This window comes from Hyperolius riggenbachi, chromosome 8 (assembly GCF_040937935.1).
Source record: "Hyperolius riggenbachi isolate aHypRig1 chromosome 8, aHypRig1.pri, whole genome shotgun sequence".
Classification (NCBI taxonomy): domain Eukaryota; kingdom Metazoa; phylum Chordata; class Amphibia; order Anura; family Hyperoliidae; genus Hyperolius; species Hyperolius riggenbachi.
This window is the reverse complement of record NC_090653.1, coordinates 23956950-23982013: the sequence shown is the minus strand read 5'-3', so window position 1 is coordinate 23982013 and position 25064 is coordinate 23956950. Positions and strand designations below refer to the sequence as shown.

The 25064-nt window shown below is 48.2% G+C and overlaps 1 protein-coding gene across 8 annotated transcripts in view; it reads left to right on the top strand.

Annotated features, from left to right (window-relative positions):
- TBX22 (T-box transcription factor 22) overlaps window positions 1–24847 on the top strand; it is a 140850-nt gene extending 116003 nt beyond the window's left edge. For all 8 annotated transcript variants that reach the window (XM_068250068.1, XM_068250067.1, XM_068250069.1 and 5 more), the window contains 4 exons: window positions 4762–4926; window positions 18912–18976; window positions 19045–19130; window positions 24128–24847. In XM_068250068.1, the coding sequence (XP_068106169.1) occupies window positions 4762–4926; window positions 18912–18976; window positions 19045–19130; window positions 24128–24717 (906 nt within the window). In that variant the 3' untranslated portion in view covers window positions 24718–24847. The remainder of the gene's footprint in view (window positions 1–4761; window positions 4927–18911; window positions 18977–19044; window positions 19131–24127) is intronic.
- The last annotated feature ends 217 nt before the right edge of the window (window positions 24848–25064 follow it).

Sequence of the window (25064 nt, the reverse complement as noted above, 5' to 3'; positions counted from 1 at the left end):
GATTTGTTAAGTAAAAAGTAGTTTTTTTAGAGACTTCAGAGTCTCTTTAAAGGGACACTGTAGGGGGGGTCAGGGGAAAATGAGTTGAAGTTACCCAAGGCTTCTAATGGTCCCCCGCAGACATCCTGTGTCCGCGCAGCCACTCCCCAATGCTCCGGCCCCGCCTCCGTTTCACTTCTGGAATTTGAGACGCAACGGGAGCACATTTCACCTGGAAAAGAAAGCACTTACTCACCTGGCAGAAGCCTCTGGCGCGCTGCTCCCGGGACCACATTCCTCCTGCTCTTGTCTCCAGCGCTGACAGGGCCAAGGCAAGATGGCGCCTGAAGCCCTGTACTGGAGACACAAATAGTCTCCAGTACAGGGCTCCAGCAGCCATCTTGCCGTAGCCCTGCTCGCCTGCCGGTGTCAGAACACCGGAAGACTAAGGAGGCTGGAACGGGGCTGCGGGCAATAAACTGGCACGGCGTCTGTAGACGCCGCTGCCAGTTCATGAAGATAGAGTGGGCAGAGTCCCGAGGCCGGGACGTCATGCAGCCTGGGACAGCGGACCCCGAATCCGGGGCGCGTACCGGGCAATCCGGGACATCTGGTCACTCTATATAAATGTATAATAATAATAGCGTGTGACTGTGGTGAGGACATTAGAGTGTAAGCTCCTCTGGTGCAGAGACTGATGGGAATAGATCAGTGATCTCTGTACAGCGCTGTATATAATGTGAGAGTCTCTCCTGCAGTTGTGGAATGTGCGAGATTTGGGTAGAGCTCAGCTGTGTGGATCTGCAGCCCCGGGTGGATTGGAATACGGTGATGTCTGAATATTCTGGTGTTATATATCTGTGCAGAGCTGCAGCTGTGCAGATCAGATTTGCCGAGATATTGATCTGAATGTGTGACACTAACATTTATTTAAACTGTGCTTATTTTTCCACTCCTGAGATCGTTGCTGGTTTATACTGGACGCGGCTTATATCAGCATAACATCGCCGGAGACATTATACACAAATGTCCCCTTTAAGGTCCAAATCAGCTGTCAAAACTAAAATAAATATTCGTCTCCCAGAAGTCCTTGCAGGTGCTGCAGAGTCCTGTCTGTTTCACCCAGAAATGCTGATGGATAAAGTTCAGGAACTTTACTGAATGTAACTTAACCACTTAAAGGGACACTGTAGGTGGGTCAGGGGAAAATGAGGTAAAGTTACCCGGGGCTTCTAATGGTCCCCCGCAGACATCCTGTGCCTGCGCAGCCACTCCCCAATGCTCCGGCCCCGCCTCCGGTTCACTTCTGGAATTTCAGACTTTAAAGTCTGAAAACCACTGCGCCTGTGTTGCCGTGTCCTCGCTTCCCCTGATGTCACCAGGAGCGCCCGGCACAGGCACAGACCATACTGGGCCTGCACCGTGCGCTCCTGGTGACATCAGCAGGAGTGAGGACACGGCAACGCAGGCGCAGTGGTTTTCAGACTTTAAAGTCTGAAATTCCAGAAGTGAACCGGAGGCGGGGCCGGAGCATTGGGGAGTGGCTGCGCAGGCACAGGATGTCTGCGGGGGACCATTAGAAGCCCCGGGTAACTTTACCTCATTTTCCCCTGACCCACCTACAGTGTCCCTTTAAGTGGTTAAGTTACATTCAGTAAAGTTCCTGAACTTTATCCATCAGCATTTCTGGGTGAAACAGACAGGACTCTGCAGCACCTGCAAGGACTTCTGGGAGACGAATATTTATTTTAGTTTTGACAGCTGATTTGGACCTTAAAGGGGACATTTGTGTATAATGTCTCCGGCGATGTTATGCTGATATAAGCCGCGTCCAGTATAAACCAGCAACGATCTCAGGAGTGGAAAAATAAGCACAGTTTAAATAAATGTTAGTGTCACACATTCAGATCAATATCTCGGCAAATCTGATCTGCACAGCTGCAGCTCTGCACAGATATATAACACCAGAATATTCAGACATCACCGTATTCCAATCCACCCGGGGCTGCAGATCCACACAGCTGAGCTCTACCCAAATCTCGCACATTCCACAACTGCAGGAGAGACTCTCACATTATATACAGCGCTGTACAGAGATCACTGATCTATTCCCATCAGTCTCTGCACCAGAGGAGCTTACACTCTAATGTCCTCACCACAGTCACACGCTATTATTATTATACATTTATATAGAGTGACCAGATGTCCCGGATTGCCCGGTACGCGCCCCGGATTCGGGGTCCGCTGTCCCAGGCTGCATGACGTCCCGGCCTCGGGACTCTGCCCACTCTATCTTCATGAACTGGCAGCGGCGTCTACAGACGCCGTGCCAGTTTATTGCCCGCAGCCCCGTTCCAGCCTCCTTAGTCTTCCGGTGTTCTGACACCGGCAGGCGAGCAGGGCTACGGCAAGATGGCTGCTGGAGCCCTGTACTGGAGACTATTTGTGTCTCCAGTACAGGGCTTCAGGCGCCATCTTGCCTTGGCCCTGTCAGCGCTGGAGACAAGAGCAGGAGGAATGTGGTCCCGGGAGCAGCGCGCCAGAGGCTTCTGCCAGGTGAGTAAATGCTTTCTTTTCCAGGTGAAATGTGCTCCCGTTGCGTTTATTTCCAGGTGAAATGTTTGCCCGCATTGCGTTTATTTTCTGGTGAAATATTTGCCCACATTGCGTTTATTTTCTGGTGAAATGTTTGCCCGCATTGCGTTTATTTTCTGGTGAAATGTTTGCCCGCATTGCGTTTATTTTCTGGTGAAATGTTTGCCCGCATTGCGTTTATTTTGTACTGACATGTTGCCCGCCTAGCGTTTATTTTGTACTGACATGTTGCCCGCATTGTGTTTATTTTGTACTGACATGTTGCCCGCATTGCATTTATTTTGTACTGACATGTTGCCCGCATTGCGTTTATTTTGTACTGACATGTTTGCCCGCATTGCATTTATTTTATACTGACATGTTGCCCGCATTGCGTTTATTTTGTTCTGACATGGTGTCCAGGGTAACTGTTACTGCATTTATTATTTAATGGTCATAGATGGCTATGTTTGCTGCTTTGTGGTTACGGTATACTATTAGCATCACACAGTTTCTGCACACCCATGATGCAAAGTCTCGTTTGACCACATCATGGCGTAAACACTGCTTTCTTATGCTTCGCTGTTACATCATTACGTTAGCTCCGCCCATACAATGTCATGGCCATGCCCATTTTCCGCCGCAACCCCCACCCCCAGTCTTCGCTACTGCGCGCTACTCAGTCCCCTCAATTTTCGCCGCGTCGCGCTGAGCTGAATTTGAACCACAGTCACCCGATGACCAACTGTACCAGGTTTGAGGCCTCTGCCATTAACAGTGCAAGAATGGCAGCAATTAAATATTTCCCTTTGAAAATCAATGGGTGAATTTTTATTGGCTGTTGTAGGCTCCACCCACGTTTCTGAATATTAATCCCAGTTACCCAAAGACCAACTGTGCAAAGATTGAGAACCCTGCCATTAACAGTGTAAGAATGGCTGCAGTTCACATTTTCCCAGTGAAATTTGTATTTGTCTCCGCCCACTGATGATTTGGCATTTCCTGGGAATGTACTTGGCTGGTGTTGGCTGTGCCCACTTTTCCTAACCCTAATACACAATTACTCAATGACCAAGTCTGTGAGATTTGTGGTCTTTGGCATTAAGAATTTGCATTGAAGTGAAACAAATCTGATTGGGTTTTTGTGGCTCCACCCCTTTTCTGAATTTTTAATCCCAGTCACCCAATGACCAACTGTACCAGGTCTGAGGCTTGTGCCATTAACAGTGCAAGAATGACAGCAATAAAATATTTCTCTTGAAAATCAATAGGTGAATTTTGATTGGCTTATGTAGACTCCACCCTCTTTTCTGAATATTAATCCCTGTCTCCCAATGACCAACTGTGCCAAGATTGAGAACTCTACCATTAACAGTGTAAGAATGGCTGCAGTTTACATTTTACCAGTGAAATTTGTATTTGTCTCCACCCACTGATGACCCGGCGTTGGCCTGTGATGTATTTGGCTGGTGTTCGCTACGGCCCCTTTTTCTAACCCTAACACACAATTACTTAATGACCAAGTTTGTAAGCTTTGCAGTCTTTGTCAATTGTCATCAATAATTTTCATTGAAATTAAACAAATCTGATTGGCTGTTTGTGGCTCCACCCCCTTTTCTGAATTTGAACCCCAGACACCCAGAGACCAACTGTGCAAAGTTTGAGAACCCTACCATTAACAGTGTAAGAATGGCTGCAGTTTACATTTTCCCAGTGAAATTTGTATTTGTCTTCGCCCACTTTTTGTTTATGGGAATAAAAAGTATCCTATATGTTATTCCAGATAATGTACTATGCATGTGCCAAATTTCATTCAAATCTGTTCAGCCATTTTTGCGTGATTCAGTAACAAACATCCAAACTTTCCCATTTTTAATATTAGTAGGATTTATATAGCTCTGACATATTCTACAGCACTGTACAGAGATCACTGATCTATTCCCATCAGCCTCTGCACCAGAGAAGCTTACACTCTAATGGCCTCGCCACAGTCACACACAGCGTCGGTTTTAGAGACGATGGGGCCCAGGGCAGGGGCGTAACAATAGACCCTGCAAGGGATGAAGCTGCAGGGGGGCCCAGAAGGCACGGATAAGAAAAAAGCTTTCTGCTCTCTGCACAATTGTTCTAATGACTGCATCTGCTCAGCCACTCATAAGGAATCATACAAAGTTTTGCAGAAGTAACCCACTTGTCTCTCTGCCGCAGATCATCCTGCAGTCCATGCACAAGTACAAGCCCCGGGTCCACGTCATCGTCCAGGACTCCCGCTTCGACCTGTCCCAGATCCAGTCCTTGCCGGCGGAAGGGGTGAAGACCTTCTCCTTCAAAGAGACGGAATTCACCACCGTGACAGCCTATCAGAATCAGCAGGTGAGCGGTTTCCATGGAAACGGGGTGTCCTCCACAATGAGTCCTCCCAGGTCACCAAACATTAAATAGAGTGATGGAGGTAAGATGTGTCGGTTAGGGATGATCGTAATCTGCTAATTACGATTACGCTAAACTTTGTATACATTTTTGCAATTAAGGCCATACGTAATTACGATTTGGACATTCAATTGATTTTGTGTAACCCATTCGTAATTTCGTATAATGTTTGTGTAATTTTGGGGCGACTTTAGCAGTTAATAGCAGAACCCCCATACATGCTATTATCACCATATTGTTAAGGAGAAGAGTGGAAACTAGTCAAGAACATAATTTTTAAAAAAAAGACTTTGTAGTTTTTGAGAAAATTGATTCTAAAAATGCAGAGAAAAAATATTTCTTGTACGGTAAATTTTCATTTTTCTTACTTTAAAAAAAAGTTTTTCCTTTGCAATTTTATCAGTTTTCTTAAAAACTACTAGATCTTTTTGAATTTTTTTGTTTTAACTTGTTCCCACTCTTCTCCTTAACCTCCCTGGCGGTTAATTTTGGTTAATTGGGTTTATTGGCCCAGTGCTGGTAATAATCACTTCTATAGATGCTTTAAATAGTGGTAATCATTAACAAGCTGTTCCCCACCCCCTCCTTGCACCTCTGACACTGTAGTTGTCCTTGGCAGGTTTTGGTGCGCCGTATCAATTGTTATGTATAGAATGCTTGGGGGCCCCATGTAAAACTTGCACTGGGACCCATAGCTCCATAGCTACGCCACTGCTCTGGTCCTCCTGGTGGGCCGATTTGCACACTTTTTTTTTTGCTGCAAAGTGCTAGCTGCGTGCATAACTCGATCGCCGCTCGCCGCCGATTCGCCGCTACCCGCCACGTTAGAGCCCCCCAGACCCCGTGCGCAGCCTGGCCAATCAGTGCCATGCAGCGCTGACGGGTGGATCGGGACTCCCTCTGCCGTCACGACGTCGATGACTGCACGGGATTTCCTGTTTGCTCTGATCGCCGGAGGCGATCAGAAAGGGGTGGGGGGATGCCGCTGCGCAGCGGCTATCTAGTAGCTAGCGCTAGGCTAGCTACACGATTAACAAAAAAAAAATTAAAGTACTGCGCTGCCCCCTGGCGGTTTTAATAGACCGCCAGGGAGGTTAACATACATCGTCATTTTGGTGAAATTGGCTTGTATGGGGGCTTTGCAATTAACCACTAAAGTTGGCACATAATTATGTGAAAGTAAGGTGAAATTGTGGAATACAGGTTCCTGATTATATTAATAAAAATTACGATTATGTGAAAATTTGTGCTCGTCATCACTAAAGTCGGTGATAAAATACTTACACCCTGCAAAATATTGAGGATAAAGGACACTTATATTATCCTATATAATAAAACCCCTGTGTCTCCGCATCCTTCTGTGTCCCTTCATTGGCTATCATTCATAAATGGGTGTTTGGTAAAAAAAAAATCTGTGTGGGAAAATACCGCATTCGTTAGTTTAGACTTCTGTGTGCTCATTCATAAAAATGTTTACAGTTGCGATAGCAGTGCAGTGATTTCCTGAACTAGGCTGGTGGTAACTAGAGTTGGGCCGAACCTCCGATTTTCGGTTCGCGAACCGGGTTCGCGAACTTTCGCGAAAGGTTCGGTTCGCGTTAAAGTTCGCGAACCGCAATAGACTTCAATGGGGATGCGAACTTTGAAAAAAAAAATTAATTATGCTGGCCACAAAAGTGATGGAAAAGATGTTTCAAGGGGTCTAACACCTGGAGGGGGGGATGGCGGAGTGGGATACATGCCAAAAGTCCCCGGGAAAAATCTGGATTTGACGCAAAGCAGCGTTTTAAGGGCAGAAATCACATTGAATGTTAAATGACAGGCCTAAAGTGCTTTCAAACATCTTGCATGTGTATACATCAATCAGGTAGTGTAATTAAGGTACTGCTTCACACTGACGCACCAAACTCATCGTGTAACGCACCGCAAACAGCTGTTTGTGTAGTGACGGCCGTGCTGGACTGGTGCGCACCATGGCGAGAGTGCAGGTTTTGGTGGCTTTACAGCCCATATGGTCAGTCACCTGGCTGATGTAGCTGAATGACAGAACAGTGACTGTCCAGCTGATCAAATTTGGTCTGACCACAATGAGGCAACGACCTTATTATCGTGGGTGTGCCCCCCGAGACACTCATCTAGGCGCCGGTCATTGCTCCATTGTGATACGCAAGCCCCTTCACCACGGCAAGGTAATGATCACGAAGGGGAATGGGCGCATGTTCATGCCTTTTCTTTTGTTGTTGCAGCTGCCCGCAGTGCAGCCAGAAAAATTAGGCAGTCATGTACACGCACCCGAAAAATTATTACAGCGGCCGCTGCTAGCAGCGGCCTAAAAAATTCAGCAATCCGCCTGGAGTCCCGGACCCTGTTGGTGGTGGCGGAGAAGGTAGTGAAGCGGCCTGCAGGCAGACATGCTGTGTGGAGGGACTGGGAGCGACTTAGTCTTCTTGGGGCAGGCCAGGCAGCCAGTCACACGGCGTGCAGGCAGAGATGCTGTATGTGCGGGGACTGACTTAGTCTTGGGGCGGGCAGCAGCCCTCCGGGATCCATGCCTCATTCATTTTTATAAAGGTGAGGTACTTAACACTTTTGTGACTTAGGCGACTTCTCTTCTCTGTGACAATGCCTCCAGCTGCGCTGAAGGTCCTTTCTGAGAGGACGCTTGCGGCAGGGCAGGAGAGAAGTTGGATGGCAAATTGGGACAGCTCTGGCCACAGGTCAAGCCTGCGCACCCAGTAGTTCAAGGGTTCCTCATCGCTGTTCACAGCAGTGTCTACATCCACACTTAAGGCCAGGTAGTCGGCTACCTGCCGTTCCAGGCGTTGGTGGAGGGTGGATCCGGAAGGGCTACGGCGAGGCGTTGGACTAAAGAACGTCCGCATGTCCGACATCACCATGAGATCGCTGGAGCGTCCTGTCTTTGACTGCGTGGACACGGGAGGAGGATTAGTGGCAGTGGTACCTTGCTGGCGTTGTGCCGTCACATCACCCTTAAAGGCATTGTAAAGCATAGTTGACAGCTGGTTCTGCATGTGCTGCATCCTTTCCACCTTCCGGTGAGTTGGTAACAGGTCCGCCACTTTGTGCCTGTACCGAGGGTCTAGTAGTGTGGCCACCCAGTACAGCTCATTCCCCTTGAGGTTTTTTATACGGGGGTCCCTCAACAGGCAGGACAGCATAAAAGACGACATCTGCACAAAGTCGGATCCAGTACCCTCCATCTCCTCTTGCTCTTCCTCAGTGACGTCAGGTAAGTCAACCTCCTCCCCCCAGCCGCGAACAATACCACGGGAAGGTTGCGCAGCACAAGCCCCCTGCGACGCCTGCTGCGGTTGTTCTCCTGCCGCTGTCCCCTCCTCCTCCTCCTCCTCCCCCAAAGAAACACCTTGCTCATCATCCTCTGAGTCTGACTCATCTTCTGCACATGACCTCTCTTCTTCCTCCTCCTCCCCCCTCTGTGCTGCCGCAGGTGTTGAGGAAACAGCTGGGTCTGATGAAAATTGGTCCCATGCCTGTTCCTGCCGTAACGGTTCCTGGTCACGCTCATTCGCAGCTTCATCCGCCACTCTACGCACAGCACGCTCCAAGAAGTACGCGTAGGGAATTAAGTCGCTGATGGTGCCCTCACTGCGGCTCACCAGGTTGGTCACCTCCTCAAACGGCCGCATGAGCCTGCATGCATTTTTCATCATTGTCCAGTTGTCGGGCCAGAACATCCCCATCTTCCCAGACTGTTTCGTTCTACTCCAGTTGTAGAGGTACTGGGTGACGGCTTTCTTCTGTTCTAGCAGGCGGGAGAACATGAGGAGGGTCGAGTTCCAGCGAGTGGGGCTATCGCAAATGAGGCGTCTCACCGGCATGTTGTTTTTACGCTGAATTTCTGCAAATCGTGCCATGGCTGTGTAAGAGCGCCTCAAATGCCCACAGAACTTCCTGGCCTGCTTCAGGACATCCGCTAAGCCAGGGTACTTTGCCACAAATCTTTGAACCACCAGATTCATGACATGTGCCATGCAGGGTATGTGTGTCAGCTTCCCCATATGCAAAGCGGCAAGCAGATTGCTGCCGTTGTCGCACACCACGTTGCCTATCTCCAGGTGGTGCGGGGTCAGCCACTCATCCACCTGTTTCTTAAGAGCAGCCAGGAGAGCTGCTCCAGTGTGACTCTCCGCTTTGAGACAAGCCATGTCTAAGATGGCGTGACACCGTCGTACCTGGCATGCAGCATAGGCCCTGCGGAGCTGGGGCTGTGTAGCTGGAGAGGAGAACTGCCACTCAGCCAAGGAGGAGGAGGAGGACAGCGAAGAGCATGTAGCAGGAGGAGAGGAGGTGGCAGGAGGCCTGCCTGCAAGCCGTGGAGGTGTCACAATTTGGTCCGCCGCTTTCTGCTTGCCATCGTTCACCACCAGGTTCACCCAATGGGCTGTGTAGGTAATGTAGCGGCCCTGCCCGTGCTTGGCAGACCAGGCATCCGTGGTCAGGTGTACCCTTGACCCAACGCTCTTCGCAAGAGATGACACCACTTGCCTCTCAACTTCACGGTGCAGTTGGGGTATGGCCTTTCTGGAAAAATAAGTGCGGCCTGGCATCTTCCACTGCGGTGTTCCGATGGCCACAAATTTACGGAAGGCCTCAGAGTCCACCAGCCGGTATGGTAACAGCTGGCGAGCTAACAGTTCCGCCACGCCAGCTGTCAGACGCCGGGCAAGGGGGTGACTGGCCAAAAGTGGCTTCTTCCGCTCAAACATTTCCTTCACGGACACCTGACTGCTGCTGTGGGCAGAGGAGCAGGAACCGCTCAAGGGCAGAGGCGGAGTGGAGGAGGGTGCCTGTGAAGGTGCAAGGGAGAGAGCGGCATAAGCAGATGATGCACCTGAAGGAGGAAGAGGAGAAGGAGGGTGACTTTGCTTTTGTGTGCTGCTGCTGCTTTTGCTCAGGTGGCCATCCCATTGCTGTTTGTGCCTTTTCTGCAGGTGCCTTCGTAAGGCACTTGTCCCTACGTGAGTGTTGGCCTTTCCACGGCTCAATTTTTGTTGGCAGAGCGAACAGATGGCTTTGGTCCGATCTGAGGCACACACATTAAAAAATTTCCACACCGCTGAGCCACCCTGGGATGTGGGCACTATGGGGACCTCAGCAGCTGATGCTGAAGGGCAAGTTGGCTGGCTGTACATAGGTGGCGAATCTGGCGATACATGGTGCCGGACTCTGCCACCAGCTGTTTCTGACGAAGAGCTGCCCCAGCTTCTTTCAGCAACTTCTATCCTCCTACTACTCTCTGACTCCCCCTCTGAACTGTCCCCCTCTTCATCTCCTCTATTGGGAACATACAGAGGATCCCTATCATCGTCATCATCGTAATCATCCTGCCCAGCTTCGCTTGCCTCAGAAAAATCCAAATGTGTAGGTCCTTCATCCTCCTTACACGTTACATCCATAGTGTTGTCGCGTAACGCAGACATATGAGCTGGTGAAAATTCATCTGGCTGTAACAATGGCTGTGCATCAGTGATTTCACCACCACTAAATAATTCTTGCGAAGTGTCAAATGCAGCGGAAGTGGTGCTAGTAGTAGCGCTGGTGGCTGAGCAAGATGAGGTGTTCTGTGTCGCTAAATACTCAACCACGTCCTGACAATCTTGGGAGGTGATGGGACGTGCCTTCTTCCGAGCACTGTACTGTGGGCCAGGTCCACACGAAATTACATTTACACGACCTCGCGCAGACCTGCCGGGTGGCCTTCCTCTGCCTCTGCCACTACCTCTTCCTCTTCCTCTACCTGTTTTGTCCATATCGGGTATGCACGGAGTGGTATATCACACTGCGTGCACTCACGTAGGTAGGTGGGTTCACTTAACTGCACAGGTATGCGCACTGATGCGGTGGGTTCACTGAACAGTACAGGTATACAGTGGCGGGTTCACTGAACACAACAGGTATGCAGTGGCGTGTTCACTAAACAGGTATACAGTGGCAGGTCCACTGAACAGAACAGGTATACAGTGGCAGGTCCACTGAACAGAACAGGTATACAGTGGCGGGTCCACTGAACAGAACAGGTATACAGTGGCGGGTTCACAGAACAGGTATGCAGTGGCAGGTTCACTGAACACAACAGGTATGCAGTGGCGTGTTCACTAAACAGGTATACAGTGGCAGGTCCACTGAACAGAACAGGTATACAGTGGCGGGTTCACAGAACAGGTATACAGTGGCGGGTCCACTGAACAGAACAGGTATACAGTGGCGGGTTCACAGAACAGGTATGCAGTGGCAGGTTCACTGAACACAACAGGTATGCAGTGGCGTGTTCACTAAACAGGTATACAGTGGCAGGTCCACTGAACAGAACAGGTATACAGTGGCGGGTTCACAGAACAGGTATACAGTGGCGGGTCCACTGAACAGAACAGGTATACAGTGGCGGGTTCACAGAACAGGTATACAGTGGCGGGTCCACTGAACAGAACAGGTATACAGTGGCGGGTTCACAGAACAGGTATACAGTGGCAGGATCACTGAACAGCTATGCAGTGGCAGGATCACAGTACAGGTATGCAGTGGGCTGAGGGCTCACTGAACAGAACAGGTATGCTGTGGCAGGATCACTGAACAGGTATGCAGTGGCAGGATCACAGTACAGGTATGCAGTGGGCTGAGGGCTCACTGAACAGAACAGGTATGCTGTGGCAGGATCACTGAACAGGTATGCAGTGGCAGTATCACAGTACAGGTATGCAGTGGGCTGAGGGCTCACTGAACAGAACAGGTATGCTGTGGCAGGATCACTGAACAGGTATGCAGTGGCAGGATCACAGTACAGGTATGCAGTGGGCTGAGGGCTCACTGAACAGAACAGGTATGCTGTGGCAGGATCACTGAACAGCTATGCAGTGGCAGGATCACAGTACAGGTATGCAGTGGGCTGAGGGCTCACTGAACAGAACAGGTATGCTGTGGCAGGATCACTGAACAGGTATGCAGTGGCAGGATCACAGTACAGGTATGCAGTGGGCTGAGGGCTCACTGAACAGAACAGGTATGCTGTGGCAGGATCACTGAACAGGTATGCAGTGGCAGGATCACAGTACAGGTATGCAGTGGGCTGGGGGCTCACTGAACAGAACAGGTATGCTGTGGCAGGATCACTGAACAGCTATGCAGTGGCAGGATCACAGTACAGGTATGCAGTGGGCTGAGGGCTCACTGAACAGAACAGGTATGCTGTGGCAGGATCACTGAACAGCTATGCAGTGGCAGGATCACAGTACAGGTATGCAGTGGGCTGAGGGCTCACTGAACAGAACAGGTATGCTGTGGCAGGATCACTGAACAGGTATGCAGTGGCAGGATCACAGTACAGGTATGCAGTGGGCTGAGGGCTCACTGAACAGAACAGGTATGCTGTGGCAGGATCACTGAACAGGTATGCAGTGGCAGTATCACAGTACAGGTATGCAGTGGGCTGAGGGCTCACTGAACAGAACAGGTATGCTGTGGCAGGATCACTGAACAGGTATGCAGTGGCAGGATCACAGTACAGGTATGCAGTGGGCTGAGGGCTCACTGAACAGAACAGGTATGCTGTGGCAGGATCACTGAACAGCTATGCAGTGGCAGGATCACAGTACAGGTATGCAGTGGGCTGAGGGCTCACTGAACAGAACAGGTATGCTGTGGCAGGATCACTGAACAGGTATGCAGTGGCAGGATCACAGTACAGGTATGCAGTGGGCTGAGGGCTCACTGAACAGAACAGGTATGCTGTGGCAGGATCACTGAACAGGTATGCAGTGGCAGGATCACAGTACAGGTATGCAGTGGGCTGGGGGCTCACTGAACAGAACAGGTATGCTGTGGCAGGATCACTGAACAGCTATGCAGTGGCAGGATCACAGTACAGGTATGCAGTGGGCTGAGGGCTCACTGAACAGAACAGGTATGCTGTGGCAGGATCACTGAACAGGTATGCAGTGGCAGGATCACAGTACAGGTATGCAGTGGGCTGAGGGCTCACTGAACAGAACAGGTATGCTGTGGCAGGATCACTGAACAGCTATGCAGTGGCAGGATCACAGTACAGGTATGCAGTGGGCTGAGGGCTCACTGAACAGAACAGGTATGCTGTGGCAGGATCACTGAACAGCTATGCAGTGGCAGGATCACAGTACAGGTATGCAGTGGGCTGAGGGCTCACTGAACAGAACAGGTATGCAGCCAGGAAGAAGTTAAGCCTAACTAATCTTTCCCTGAGAGACAGTCTGCAGCAGCTCGCCCTACTCTGACTAATGCAGGCACACGAGTGGCCGTAATGGCCGCCGCTGCCTGCCTTATATAAGGGGGGGTGGGGCTCCAGGGGCTAGTGTAGCCTAATTGGCTACACTGGGCCTGCTGACTGTGATGTAGAGGGTCAAAGTTGACCCTCAGGTGCATTATGGGGCGAACCGAACTTCTTCCGCAAAAGGTTCGCGTGCGGTACCCGCACGCGAACCACCTAAGTTCGCGCGAACCCCGTTCGCCGGCGAACCGTTCGGCCCAACTCTAGTGGTAACATGAGAAGCTGCCTGAGTTGATACATTTCCTCCTGCACAGACAGCATTACAATAAAAGAGGCAGCCCCAACTTCCCTTTAGATGTGCATTTTTTTTTAAAACTGCCTCTGTTTGTCCTGAATCTGCACTGAATCTGTCTATTAGTCTTTCTAAACAATCTATTTAATTGCCACAGCTTAGAAGAACTTCAAGAAATGTTACACATGCAGGCATTCTGATGGGAAATATATCTGAAAACAGGCACCTAAGAGGTTAAAAAACACAGCTTTGGTATTCCGGAATGCCTTTTTTGTTCTGTTCTCACTGCTGCTGCCTGGGAGGTCTGTCTCCATTAACTTAGCTGTTATCTGCATGCTTATCGCCTCTTCCAAGGGAGCCGTATTCTCCATCCTGATACTGCCTGCTCTAATCCTTATGAATTGACATTTAAGGCCCATACACACGTCGGATTTTTGCGAACGACCCGTCCTTTGAACGTTCCGTCGTTCGCACGTCAAATCCGGCGTGTGTACAGACTATCGTTCGGGTGATAAGACTGGTTTTCAGCGATCCGCCCGGCGTTTAGCGACATGTGTTGAGATAATCACTGCGTAATCAGGGGCATAGCAATAGGGGTTGCAGAGGTAGTGACCGCATCGGGGCCCTTGGGCCAGAGGGTCCCTGAAGGGCCCTACCTCAACTACAGTATTAGCTCTCTATTGGTCCTGTGCTCATAATAATCACTTCTATAGATACTAGGGCTTGATTCACAAAGTCATGCTAACCTACTTAGCACCTTTGGGCAGGGTGCTAAGTAGGTTAGCACCGTTTTGACAAAAAGATCACGCGCAAAGGCACAGCGCGGTGCGCGCGAAACGTCACACCGCGATGCGACTTTAACGTCGCATCTGATGCACCTACAAGGTCACATGGGGTGCGCCATTAAAGTCGGAAAAGTTGGTTGGATTAAAAAACATTTCACTCCGTAATCAAATTTGACCTTTTTGATTTTTAATATGAATACCTTTTTTAATATGGATTTTTCAAATTTAACATATCTGTACATCTGTCAATATCTCCTGCCATCATCATTCTGTGTCTAAGCATTACAGTTACCACTGACCACCACATTGCTACTTACAGGGAATGTAACATCTCTGTACATCTATCAGTATCTCCTGCCATCATCATTCTCTGTTTAGCAATACAATTACCACAGATCACCACATAGCTACTTACAGGGGGATGTAACATCTCTGTACATCTATCTATCAGTATCTCCTGCCATCATCATTCTCTGTTTAGCATTACAATTACCACAGATCACCACATAGCTACTTACAGGGGGATGTAACATCTCTGTACATCTATCAGTATCTCCTGCCATCATCATTCTCTGTTTAGCATTACAGTTACCACTGATCACCACATTGCTACTTATAGGGAGATGTAACATCTCTGTACATGTATCAGTATCTTCTACCATCATCATTCTCTGTGTTACATTACAATCCCCACTGATCACCACATTGCTACTTACAGGGAATGTAAAATCTCTGTACATCTATCAGTATCTCCTGCCATTATCATTCTCTGTTTAGCATTACAATTATTGCTGAACTAAAAATTGCTACTTACAAAGGGGTGTAACATCTCTGTACATCTATCAGTATCTCCTGCCATCATCATTTGCTGTTTAGGCTACATTCACAGTGAGACGTTCCATTTTAATACAACGTTAAAGTCGCAATGCAGCATTACAACGCAATGCAAAAAAAGGTGGTAACGCGCATTAACGATACATTACCGTTGCATACAGTAGGTACAGTGAAGCATACAGGCAATGAAAAGTATGCTTTCCTGTACCTGGTAACGTGTGTGTTTAGAGGTAACACTCTGCAGCAGTTACCATAACGCTACACGTTACAGTGCGATGCTAATAATAGGATTAGCTTTGCAGTGCAGTAAGCTGCGTTATAAGAGTTTATAGTACAGCTCCGCAACGTCCCACTGTGAATAAGCCCCGAGCATTACAATCACCACTGAACACCACATTACTACTTAAAGAGACTCTGTAACTTCAAAAACCTCCCCTGGGGGGTACTCACCTCGGGTGGGGGAAACCTCCGGATCCTAATGAGGCTTCCCACGCCGTCCTCTGTCCCACGGGGGTCTCGCTGCAGCCCTCCGAACAGCCGGCGACAGAGCCGACTGTAGCTTCAATATTTACCTTTGCTGGCTCCAGCGGGGGCGCTGTGGCGACTTTCGGCACGGAAATAGACGGAAATACCCGATCTCCGTCGGGTCCGCTCTACTGCGCAGGCGCCGGAAACTTGCGCCTGGGCAGTAGAGCAGACCCGACGGCGATCGGGTATTTCCGCCTACTTCGGCGCCGACAGCCATCAGAGCGCCTGCGCAGGAGCCGGGAAGGTAAATATTACGTCACCGCTGTACGGAGGGCTACAGCGAGACCCCTGACGGATGGAGGACGGCGTGGGAAGCCTCATTAGGATCCGGAGGCTTCCCCCACCCGAGGTGAGTACCCCCCAGGGGCCGTTTACAGTTCCTCTTTAAAGCTTTTAACACACTTTTTTTTCCTGCAACCTCATTGATTTCTATTTATTAATTAAAATAAATAAACCAAGTACAATACAATTACATTTTATTAAAATTCTACTTAAAGGGGCACTACAGTGAAAAACTGTAAAATTTAAAATATGTGCAAACATATACAAATAAGTAAATTTTTTCTAGAGTAAAATGAGCCATAAATTACTTTTCTCCTATGTTCCTGTCACTTATAGTAGGTAGTAGAAATCTGACAGAAGTGACAGGTTTTGGACTAGTCCATCTCTTCATGGGGGATTCTCAGGGATATATTTCTTTTCAAAAGCACTTAGTAAATGGCAGTTGCTCGGTCCAACTGCCAAAAAACTGTGTAAGGAGCAGGGAAGCTGTCCAGCATCATTGTTTAAATCCTTTTTAGGGAATATCCTTATAAAGAATAAAAGCCTTGCTGAGAATCCCCTATGAAGAGATGGATTAGTCCAAAACCTGTTACTTCTGTCAGATGCCTACTGTAAGTGACAGCAACATAGGAGAAAAGTAATTTATGGCTCATTTTACTCTGGAAAAAATTTACTTATTTATATATGTTTCCACATATTTTACAGTTTTTCGCTCTAGTGCCCCTTTTACAATCACTTTTCCATATATGTTAGTTTCACATTACATACCATACTATTTCCATATTTCTTTTTTTTTAAAATCTATCTATCCATCCAGTATATAGATATATATAGATATATACACACACATACACACACTCTTTTTTATAATTCTTTCCTTTTTTTTTTTTTTTTTTTATACCACCAATAAATAAAGTTTGTTGTGTATTGAATAGTGACATACAATTTACTCAGGTTTACACCATACAATTCTTGGTAAAGTTGGTCTGAATTTTCCAATACATCCAATCTTCAACGGGAAATTCGATCAGATTTCTTGGTCAGTTAAAAGAAGAAAACCTTTCACCATTCGATAAGGGGGGTTATAGGTCGGGAAGGGGAAAGTGATGTCCATGACCACACTATCAGGGATTATTCGTGGCCCGTTCTCCGCCCTGACCTTGCGTTTCGCTCTGTGATCAGCGCCAGCAGTTTCGCTTTGTTGAATCCGGCAGCGTTTAGCAGTAAACGGTGTCAGGTCTGATTATTTCTCACAATCTTCCCAGTGAAAAGATCTCATTTCACCGACAAGAGGTCCTCACAGATCCGACTTCTGGAAATAAACATTTCTGTTTTTCTAAGGTGGGAAATGTGTTTTGAATTGAGCAGCGGCGGAGGCGATCGGGACTCGGGAACCTCTCTGCAGCGTCTTTGCTTCCTAAATCCCTTCGTTTTTATTTTGTTTTAAACATTTTATCGATCGGTTCCTCTCAGAATAGGGAAAAAGGGGGAGAAGCTGAATGGAAACCTTGTAGATAAATACAGAAATACGGTAATATAATTGAGGAATAAGGTTCATAGCTACTTGTCGTGTTACGAAAAAACCCAGACAGGAGTTTTCCATCTTAAAACAGAAAGTATTCATTCAAGTTGCAGTGAGTATATGATGTCTCCCACAATGCATCTCTGCTGAATATGCAAATCATCCTTTGTTGTCCCTGTGAGCTAGCCACACCTCCAGATCCACTGGAATGCAATGATGTGTCAGCTTGTTAAAAAGGATCTGTAACGTCAAAAGATCCCCTGGGGGGTACTCACCTCGCTGCAGCCCTCCGAACAACCGTGACGTAATATTTACCTTCCCGGCTACTGCGCAGGCGCTCTGACGGCTGTCGGCTCCGAAGTAGGCGGAAATACCCGATCGCCGTCGGGTCTGCTCTACTGCGCAGGCGCAAGTTTCCGGCGCCTGCGCAGTAGAGCGGACCCGACGGAGATCGGGTATTTCCGTGTAGTTCGGAGCCGAGAGCAGACAGTCGGGTCTGTCACCGCTGTTCGGAGGGCTGCAGAGAGACCCCCGTGGGACAGAGGACGGCGTGGGAAGCCTCATTAGGATCCGGAGGCTTCCCCCACCCGAGGTGAGTACCCCCCAGGGGAGGTTTTTCATGTTAAAGAGTCTCTTTAATATTACAGAGCCACAATAATCCAATATGCATACAGACTGTTCGGGATTGGTTGATCCTCATCAGTGCATGGCATAGATTAATGTGGCTCTATGGGGAAGGACTTGAAGCACCCCGAGTCAGGGCTGGATCCCATTAGAGCGCTTTTTTGAGCCTTTAGGGAGCACTTTAAATCGCTAGCGATTTCCCTTAACGCTCTGGCATTGTAAATAAATGTAACAAATTCTACAATAGTGACTGCAAATAGCAAAATCGCATTGGCAGGACATGCAGCATGTTGGGAGTGATAAGCTTTAATGTAAAGTATTGAAGTGCTGGAAAATCGCTCATAAATTGCTACACATAAGGATTTGTATGCGATTTCAAATAACTGTAAACGGTAAAAAAAAATGATAATAATTTCAAAGGACCAATCAGAATTAAAATTGCTAATCACAATCGCTGGCAAACAGCTTACACTTTTTAAAATCGCCAGAAAACGCTCATGAAATCATTACAAAATGCTAATTAAAAATGCTAGCGATTGGGCTAGTGATTTGCGATTTGTAACGGGTTCCAGGCCTCATACAAATTGTATATAGTCTGAACGTGGGCCAATAAAATGGCTGAAAATTAATTTGGTTGGCCTAGCTCCAATCTGCATATAATTTGCATTAAAGTTGCATGCAAGGTTGAATTACAAGCGTCTCATTCACCGTCTTCGGTTGTCACGTTTGATGACATTGGCGGAGCAAAATATTCCTTTATTCACTGTATTCTGCTTTTCTCAGATAACCAAGCTGAAGATAGACCGGAATCCATTTGCGAAGGGCTTCAGAGACCCCGGGAGGAACAGGTGAGTGTCAGCTCTTGTGGCGTCCGGTGTATACCAGGTTATGATCTAATGCTCTTCCTGTGTCGCAGAGGCGTATTGGACAGCCTGCTGGAAAGTTACCCCTGGAGGCCAGGACTGGCGCTGGATTTCAAGACCTTCGGGATGGACACTGCTGGTAAGAGACACATGAGAGGGATGGTGGAAGCACCTGGTTATTGGCGAGAACGAGGGCGGGGGTATAGGGGAGGGCAGGGGTAGAGGGGGAGGAGGGGAGGAGGGGATATAGGAGGAAGAGATATAAGGGAAGGCGGAGACATAGGGGAAGGCGAGGCTATAAGGGGAAGGTGGGACTATAGGGGAAAGGCAGAGTATAGGGGAAGGCAGGGGTATAGGGGGAAGGTGGGTCATAGGGGGAAGGCGGGATGATAGGGGAAGGCAGGGCTATAAAGGGAGGGCGGGGGTATAGGGGAAGGTGGGGCTATAGGAAAAGGTGGAGATATATGGGGAAGGTAGGGGTATAGGAAGAAGGCTGGGATATAGGGAGAGGCGGGGATATAGGGGGAAGGCAGAGCTATAAGGGGAAGGCAGGGATTTCAGGGAAGGCGGGGCTATAGGGGAAGGCGGGGATATAGTGGGAAGGTGGGGCCATAGGGTGAAGGCGGAGTATAGGGGAAGGCGGAGTATAGGGGAAGGCGAGGATATATGTGGGGAAGGCGGGTATAAAGGTAGAAGGCGAGTTATAGGTGGTTTATACAGCATATAGGGATGCAAAGTTTATACAGATTTATGTAGATTGAAAATGTATCAAATCCTGCAGCGGCTTTGTTTCATTGGTCTGTTTTTTAATTTGCATACATTTACATAAAATTAGCATTAAATAAATTGCATCAGTTTCGAATTCTTTGCATCTTATTGACCATCCCGCAGCCTACATGGACTGTAATGATTTTGTGGTTACGTGAGTACAGTCCTGTGTAGGACAGCTAACATTTTTTGTTTTCTTAAGAATATAGACTACCCTGGAGTACCAGTGAAATTGCCGTCGGGAGACTTGGGCGCAGCCCCGTTTCTTGGGGCATGCAGGCCGTGTGGCCACCCTGAGTGCCGAGGTGGGGGGGGGGCATGATGGAGTGGGGAGCCGCGGCTGCAGGGACGGCGGCCAGACTTCTCCCTCCATTCCTCTTCCCGGGGCCGTCCTCCGTGCTCCCCCCTCGCTGCACAGTAAGCGCACGGGAGTGATGTATAGAGCAACTCACCTCCAGCCTGGGGGGGGCGTGATGGAGGGGGGAGGTGCGGTTGCAGGGAGGGCTGCCCGACTTCTTCCTCCATTCCTCTTCCGGGGGCCGGACTCCGTGCTCGGCGCTCGCTGCAGAATAAGCGCAGGGGAGCGATGTATAGAGCAACTCACCTCCTACCGTTCCTATCGCCGATCACTTGCTTGGTCTCCTCTGCATAGCCGCGTATACACACTACTTCCAGCTAAACAGGAAGTAGAGTGTGTATATGCGGCTATGCAGAGGAAGAGACCAGTGGCAAGTGAGCGATGATTGGAAAGGCTGGAAGGTGAATTGCTCTATTGAAGTTTCCTGCTGCGCTAACTCTGCAGCGGAGGGAGGAGCAGGGAGGGTGGCCCCAGGGAGAGGAAGGGAGGGATAAGTCGGGCTGCCCTCCCCGTGGCTTACTCCCCCCTCCATTACGGGGGGCACCTACCTATTTAACCTATACTGGGGGCAGCTACCTATTTAATCTATACTGGGGGCTCCTTCCTATCTAACCTATACTGCAGGACTCTACCTAGCTAGCCTATACTGCGGGCACCTACCTATCTAACCTATACTGGGGGCACCTACCTATCTAACCTATACTGGGGGCACCTACCTATCTAACCTATACTGGGGGCAGCTACCTATTTAACCTATACTGGGGGCACCTACCTATCTAACCTATACTGGGGGCTCCTTCCTATCTAACCTATACCGCAGGCCCCTACCTAGCTAGCCTATACCACAGGCACCTACCTAGCTAGCCTATACTGGGGGAACCTACCTATCTAACCTAAACTGGGGGCACCTACCTATCTAACCTATACTGAGGGCAGCTACCTATTTAACCTATACTGGGGGCTCCTTCCTATCTAACCTATACCGCAGGCCCCTACCTAGCTAGCCTATACTGCGGACACCTACCTAGCTAGCCTATACTGGGGGAACCTACCTATCTAACCTATATTGGGGGTACCTAGCTATCTAGCCTATAAAGGGAATGTAGGCGGTGCCCAAGGAATAACAATCAATACTAGAGGTAAGGGTATCCTACCTTGAGGTTGTTGCATTCAAGAATGCCAATTTTCAATAAAAGTATAACAATTTTTATTATGCGCATCAGTCAACGCATTTCGCGGCAAAAACCGCTTCATCAAGTCAAATTCAAGTGCCTGTGGAATATGGAAATTCAATTCAGCCCAGGCGCTCAGGGCTGAATTGAATTTCCATATTCCACAGGCACTTGAATTTGATCTGATGAAGCGGACAGCTCACTGTACATTCCAGCCCCCCAGTTTCTCCAATATACTTCGGCTTTGGTATCCTTTAAAGAGAAACTCCGACCAAGAATTGAACTCTATCCCAATCAGTAGCTGATACCCCCTTTTACATGAGAAATCTATTCCTTTTCACAAACAGATCATCAGGGGGCGCTGTATGACTGATATTGTGGTAAAAACCCTCCCGCAAGAAACTCTGAGTACGTATTCTTGGCAGTTTCCTGTCTGTGAACCTTGTTGCATTGTGGGAAATAGCTGTTTACAGCTGTTTCCAACTGCCAAAACAGCAAGCAGCAGCTACATCACCTGCCAGCAGTAACAATGTCACCATGTAATAAATGTCAGAATATAAATCAGGGATTTCAAAGATTTTACAATGTGCAAACACTGACTAAATCATTGATACATAATTATTGTAAAAATGAAGCACTTTTTTATTACATTATTTTTACTGGAGTTCCTCTTTAAGAACAAATTACTTTATAAAATTAATAATAGCAAACGCTCAGGCCTCTTTCACAGTGGGACGTTAAAGTCGCACGTTACAAAATTTTATAACGCAGACTAACGCACAGCAATACAAAGTCTGTGCGACATTCACAGTGCACACGTTGCGTTTGTGTGTAATGTGTAGCAATATTTAGAAAGTGCTGCATGCTGTGCGTTTAGCAATACATTTGCTGTGTTATGTGTGTTGCACATGCTCAGTAAGGTGTTTTTTTTTTTTTTTTAAATGTAACGCATGCGCCGTTCTCGTTCCATCACTGTGCGACGAAAACAGTGCACCAAACGCAGGGCTAAAGAATGTACTATAACGTCCAAGTTATAGTCTTTCAACGCGCTGCGTTAGGGGCACGTTATGCGACCTTAACGCCGCATCAAACGCAACATCCCACTGTGAAAGAGGCCTAAAACTAATGAAAAAAGAATAGCTCATCACTCATCGTTTTTGCTCATCACTGCATGTTACACCGCAACGCTAACGCCGCACTATGAACGTCGCATAGACTTATCATTGCAGTGCGTCTTTCCACGTTGCAATGCCTCCCTCATGTAGCTCTGTAATGTCCCGCTGTGAACCTGACCTCAGTCACATTTTACAACAGTTGCACTCAATCGAATTGAATTGAAATTGAATTGGAAATTAATTTGTTTTAGAAAAATTGTATTGTGTGTGGTGGCCACACACAATACAGTTTTTCTAAAAAAAAAAAAAAATTTTAAATTCAAGAATTATGATTGATTTTTCTTCTTTTTTTTTTTTTGAGTGCAACTGTTGAAAAATGTGACTGAGGCTATGTTCACAGGGGGACGTTACGGAGCTACATGAGGGAGGCATTGCAACGTAGAAAAACGAAAAAACACAAAACGGGCCTTTTTTGCATTTTTACCTGCACTTGCGTTTTTCTATCACTCTCACTTCAGATTCCTTAAAGGGGAACTGAAGTAAGAGGTATACGGAGGCTGCCATATTTATTTCCTTTTAATCAATACCAGTTGCCTGGCAGCCCTGCTGGTCTATTTCTCTGCAGTAGTATCTGAATAACACCAGAAACAAGCATGCAGCTAGTCTTGTCAGATCTGACTTTAAGGCTGGTTTCACACCAGGACGTTGCGTTTTAGGGGACGTTATGGTCGCATAACGTGCCCCTAACGCAACGCCTGGTGCTCTCTGACGTCGGAGTGAGACGCGTTGTGCAGCTCACTCTGGCGTCCGTGATGCGTACTCTTGGACGCATGCGGCATCACGTGGTCCCGCCCAGCCAATCGCCGCACAGAGCGGCCGCTCCAGGAAGTAAACACTGCACGTCACTGAGTGCAGTGAATATTAATTAGCCATGTGCCTGGCCGCTCTCCGCTCCTCCCCAACATGACTGAGCATGTGCAAGCAGTCTAACGCGGCTCTGCCGCTTATAAAGTACTGCATGCAGTACGTTGTCTTATGGCGCAGCGTTACTGAGTAACGCAACGTGGGCACTGTGAACAGCCCATTGATTTTTCATTGCTGTGCGGTGGGGTGCGTTACAGGCTGCTCTAACGTGCGCCTGTAACGTCCCACTGTGAAACCAGCCTAAAGTCTGAAACACCTGATCTGCTGCATGCTTGTTCAGGGGCTATGGCTAATAGTATTAGAGGCAGAGGATCAGCAGGGCTGCCAGGCAACTGGTATTGCTTAAAAGGAAATAAACATGGCAGCCTCCATATACCTCTCTCTTCAGTTGTCCTTTAATAATGCAGATTGCACGTGACTTAAAAATTAGCCAATCAACTGCACTTGATGGTAAATTTAATTACGGTAGTTCAATTCCAAGCTGCATACAGTTTATGTAAAATTCGCATGCAAGTGAAATAGAAAAAAAATATTTGTATGAGGCCTTCCCCCCATGCTTATATCTTAGATTTATGCAAAAAAAAAAAAAAAACTTTTGCAAAAAGTGATCCAATTAATTTTCATAACCTTTTTTTCCCTGTAACTTGCCAAAATGTGTAAGGCAAGGGTCTAGTATAAAGAGCAGGAGAGTATTAACGTGTATGTACATCAATAATTTTCACAGCAAGGGAGGTTAAACAATGGTTGTTTCTTTTTGGTTCTTATGAAGATCTTTACTTCTGCCCTCCTCTGTGTGTAGGTGGAAGCTCCGCCTCCTCTCCGATCCCGTCCAGTGGTGGAGCGCCATCTCCTCTGCTCTCTCCGTCCTGCTCTCCTCCCACCTTCCACCTGCCCGCTGGTAACCTGGGTCTCCCGTACTCCGAGAACTATCTGCACAACCTGAACGTCCCGCTCTGCTATCGGATCTGTCCCACGAGCGTCCTGAGGCCGCGTTCTCTCGTCTTCCCCACCCAGGATAAGGGCTGTCCAGGAGGGCCATTCCTTCCTCCGCTCATGGTGGACGTCCCTTTCTTGTCTGCGATTGGATTGTCCAAACCCAACAAACTGGATGGCGCCAAGGGGGCGTGTGTCCAGCAAGCCATCTCTCCTGGCGCTCAGACGCTCTACAGGTTACCTCCATCGGGGGGCGCTCTCCCCTCCACAGGAATCGCCCTGGACACCCTCAATTGCTCCTTATACCCTTCCTATGGCTTCTACGGCTACAACTTCTCCATGCCTCCTCACTTCATCGCCAACCATCTGAAGATGGCGGACTCCTTCCCTGCATCCCTCAGAGACAGCCGGTCCAACCACCCCCACTGGACATCTCCCATCAATCCGTGTTTGTAGAGCGAGATCTGGAGACTAACGGCAAGCTGTTATTATTTAATGTAATATAAGCAGACTTTTATACAGCAGTGGCGCCCTCACCATGGCGGACGCACTCATGGGAAATGGCGAATAAAGTGGATGGACCAAATATTGTTTTCTACATTGCTTAAAGGGAACTTTAAAGGGAACCTAAACTGAGAGGGATATGTATTTTTCCTTTTAAACAATACCAGTTGCCTGGCAGTCCTGCTGATCGCTTTGGCTGCAGTAGTGGCTGAATCACACACCTGAAACAAGCATGCAGCTAATCCAGTCTGATTTTAGTCAGAGCACCTGATCTGCATGCTTGTTCAGGGGCTGTGGCT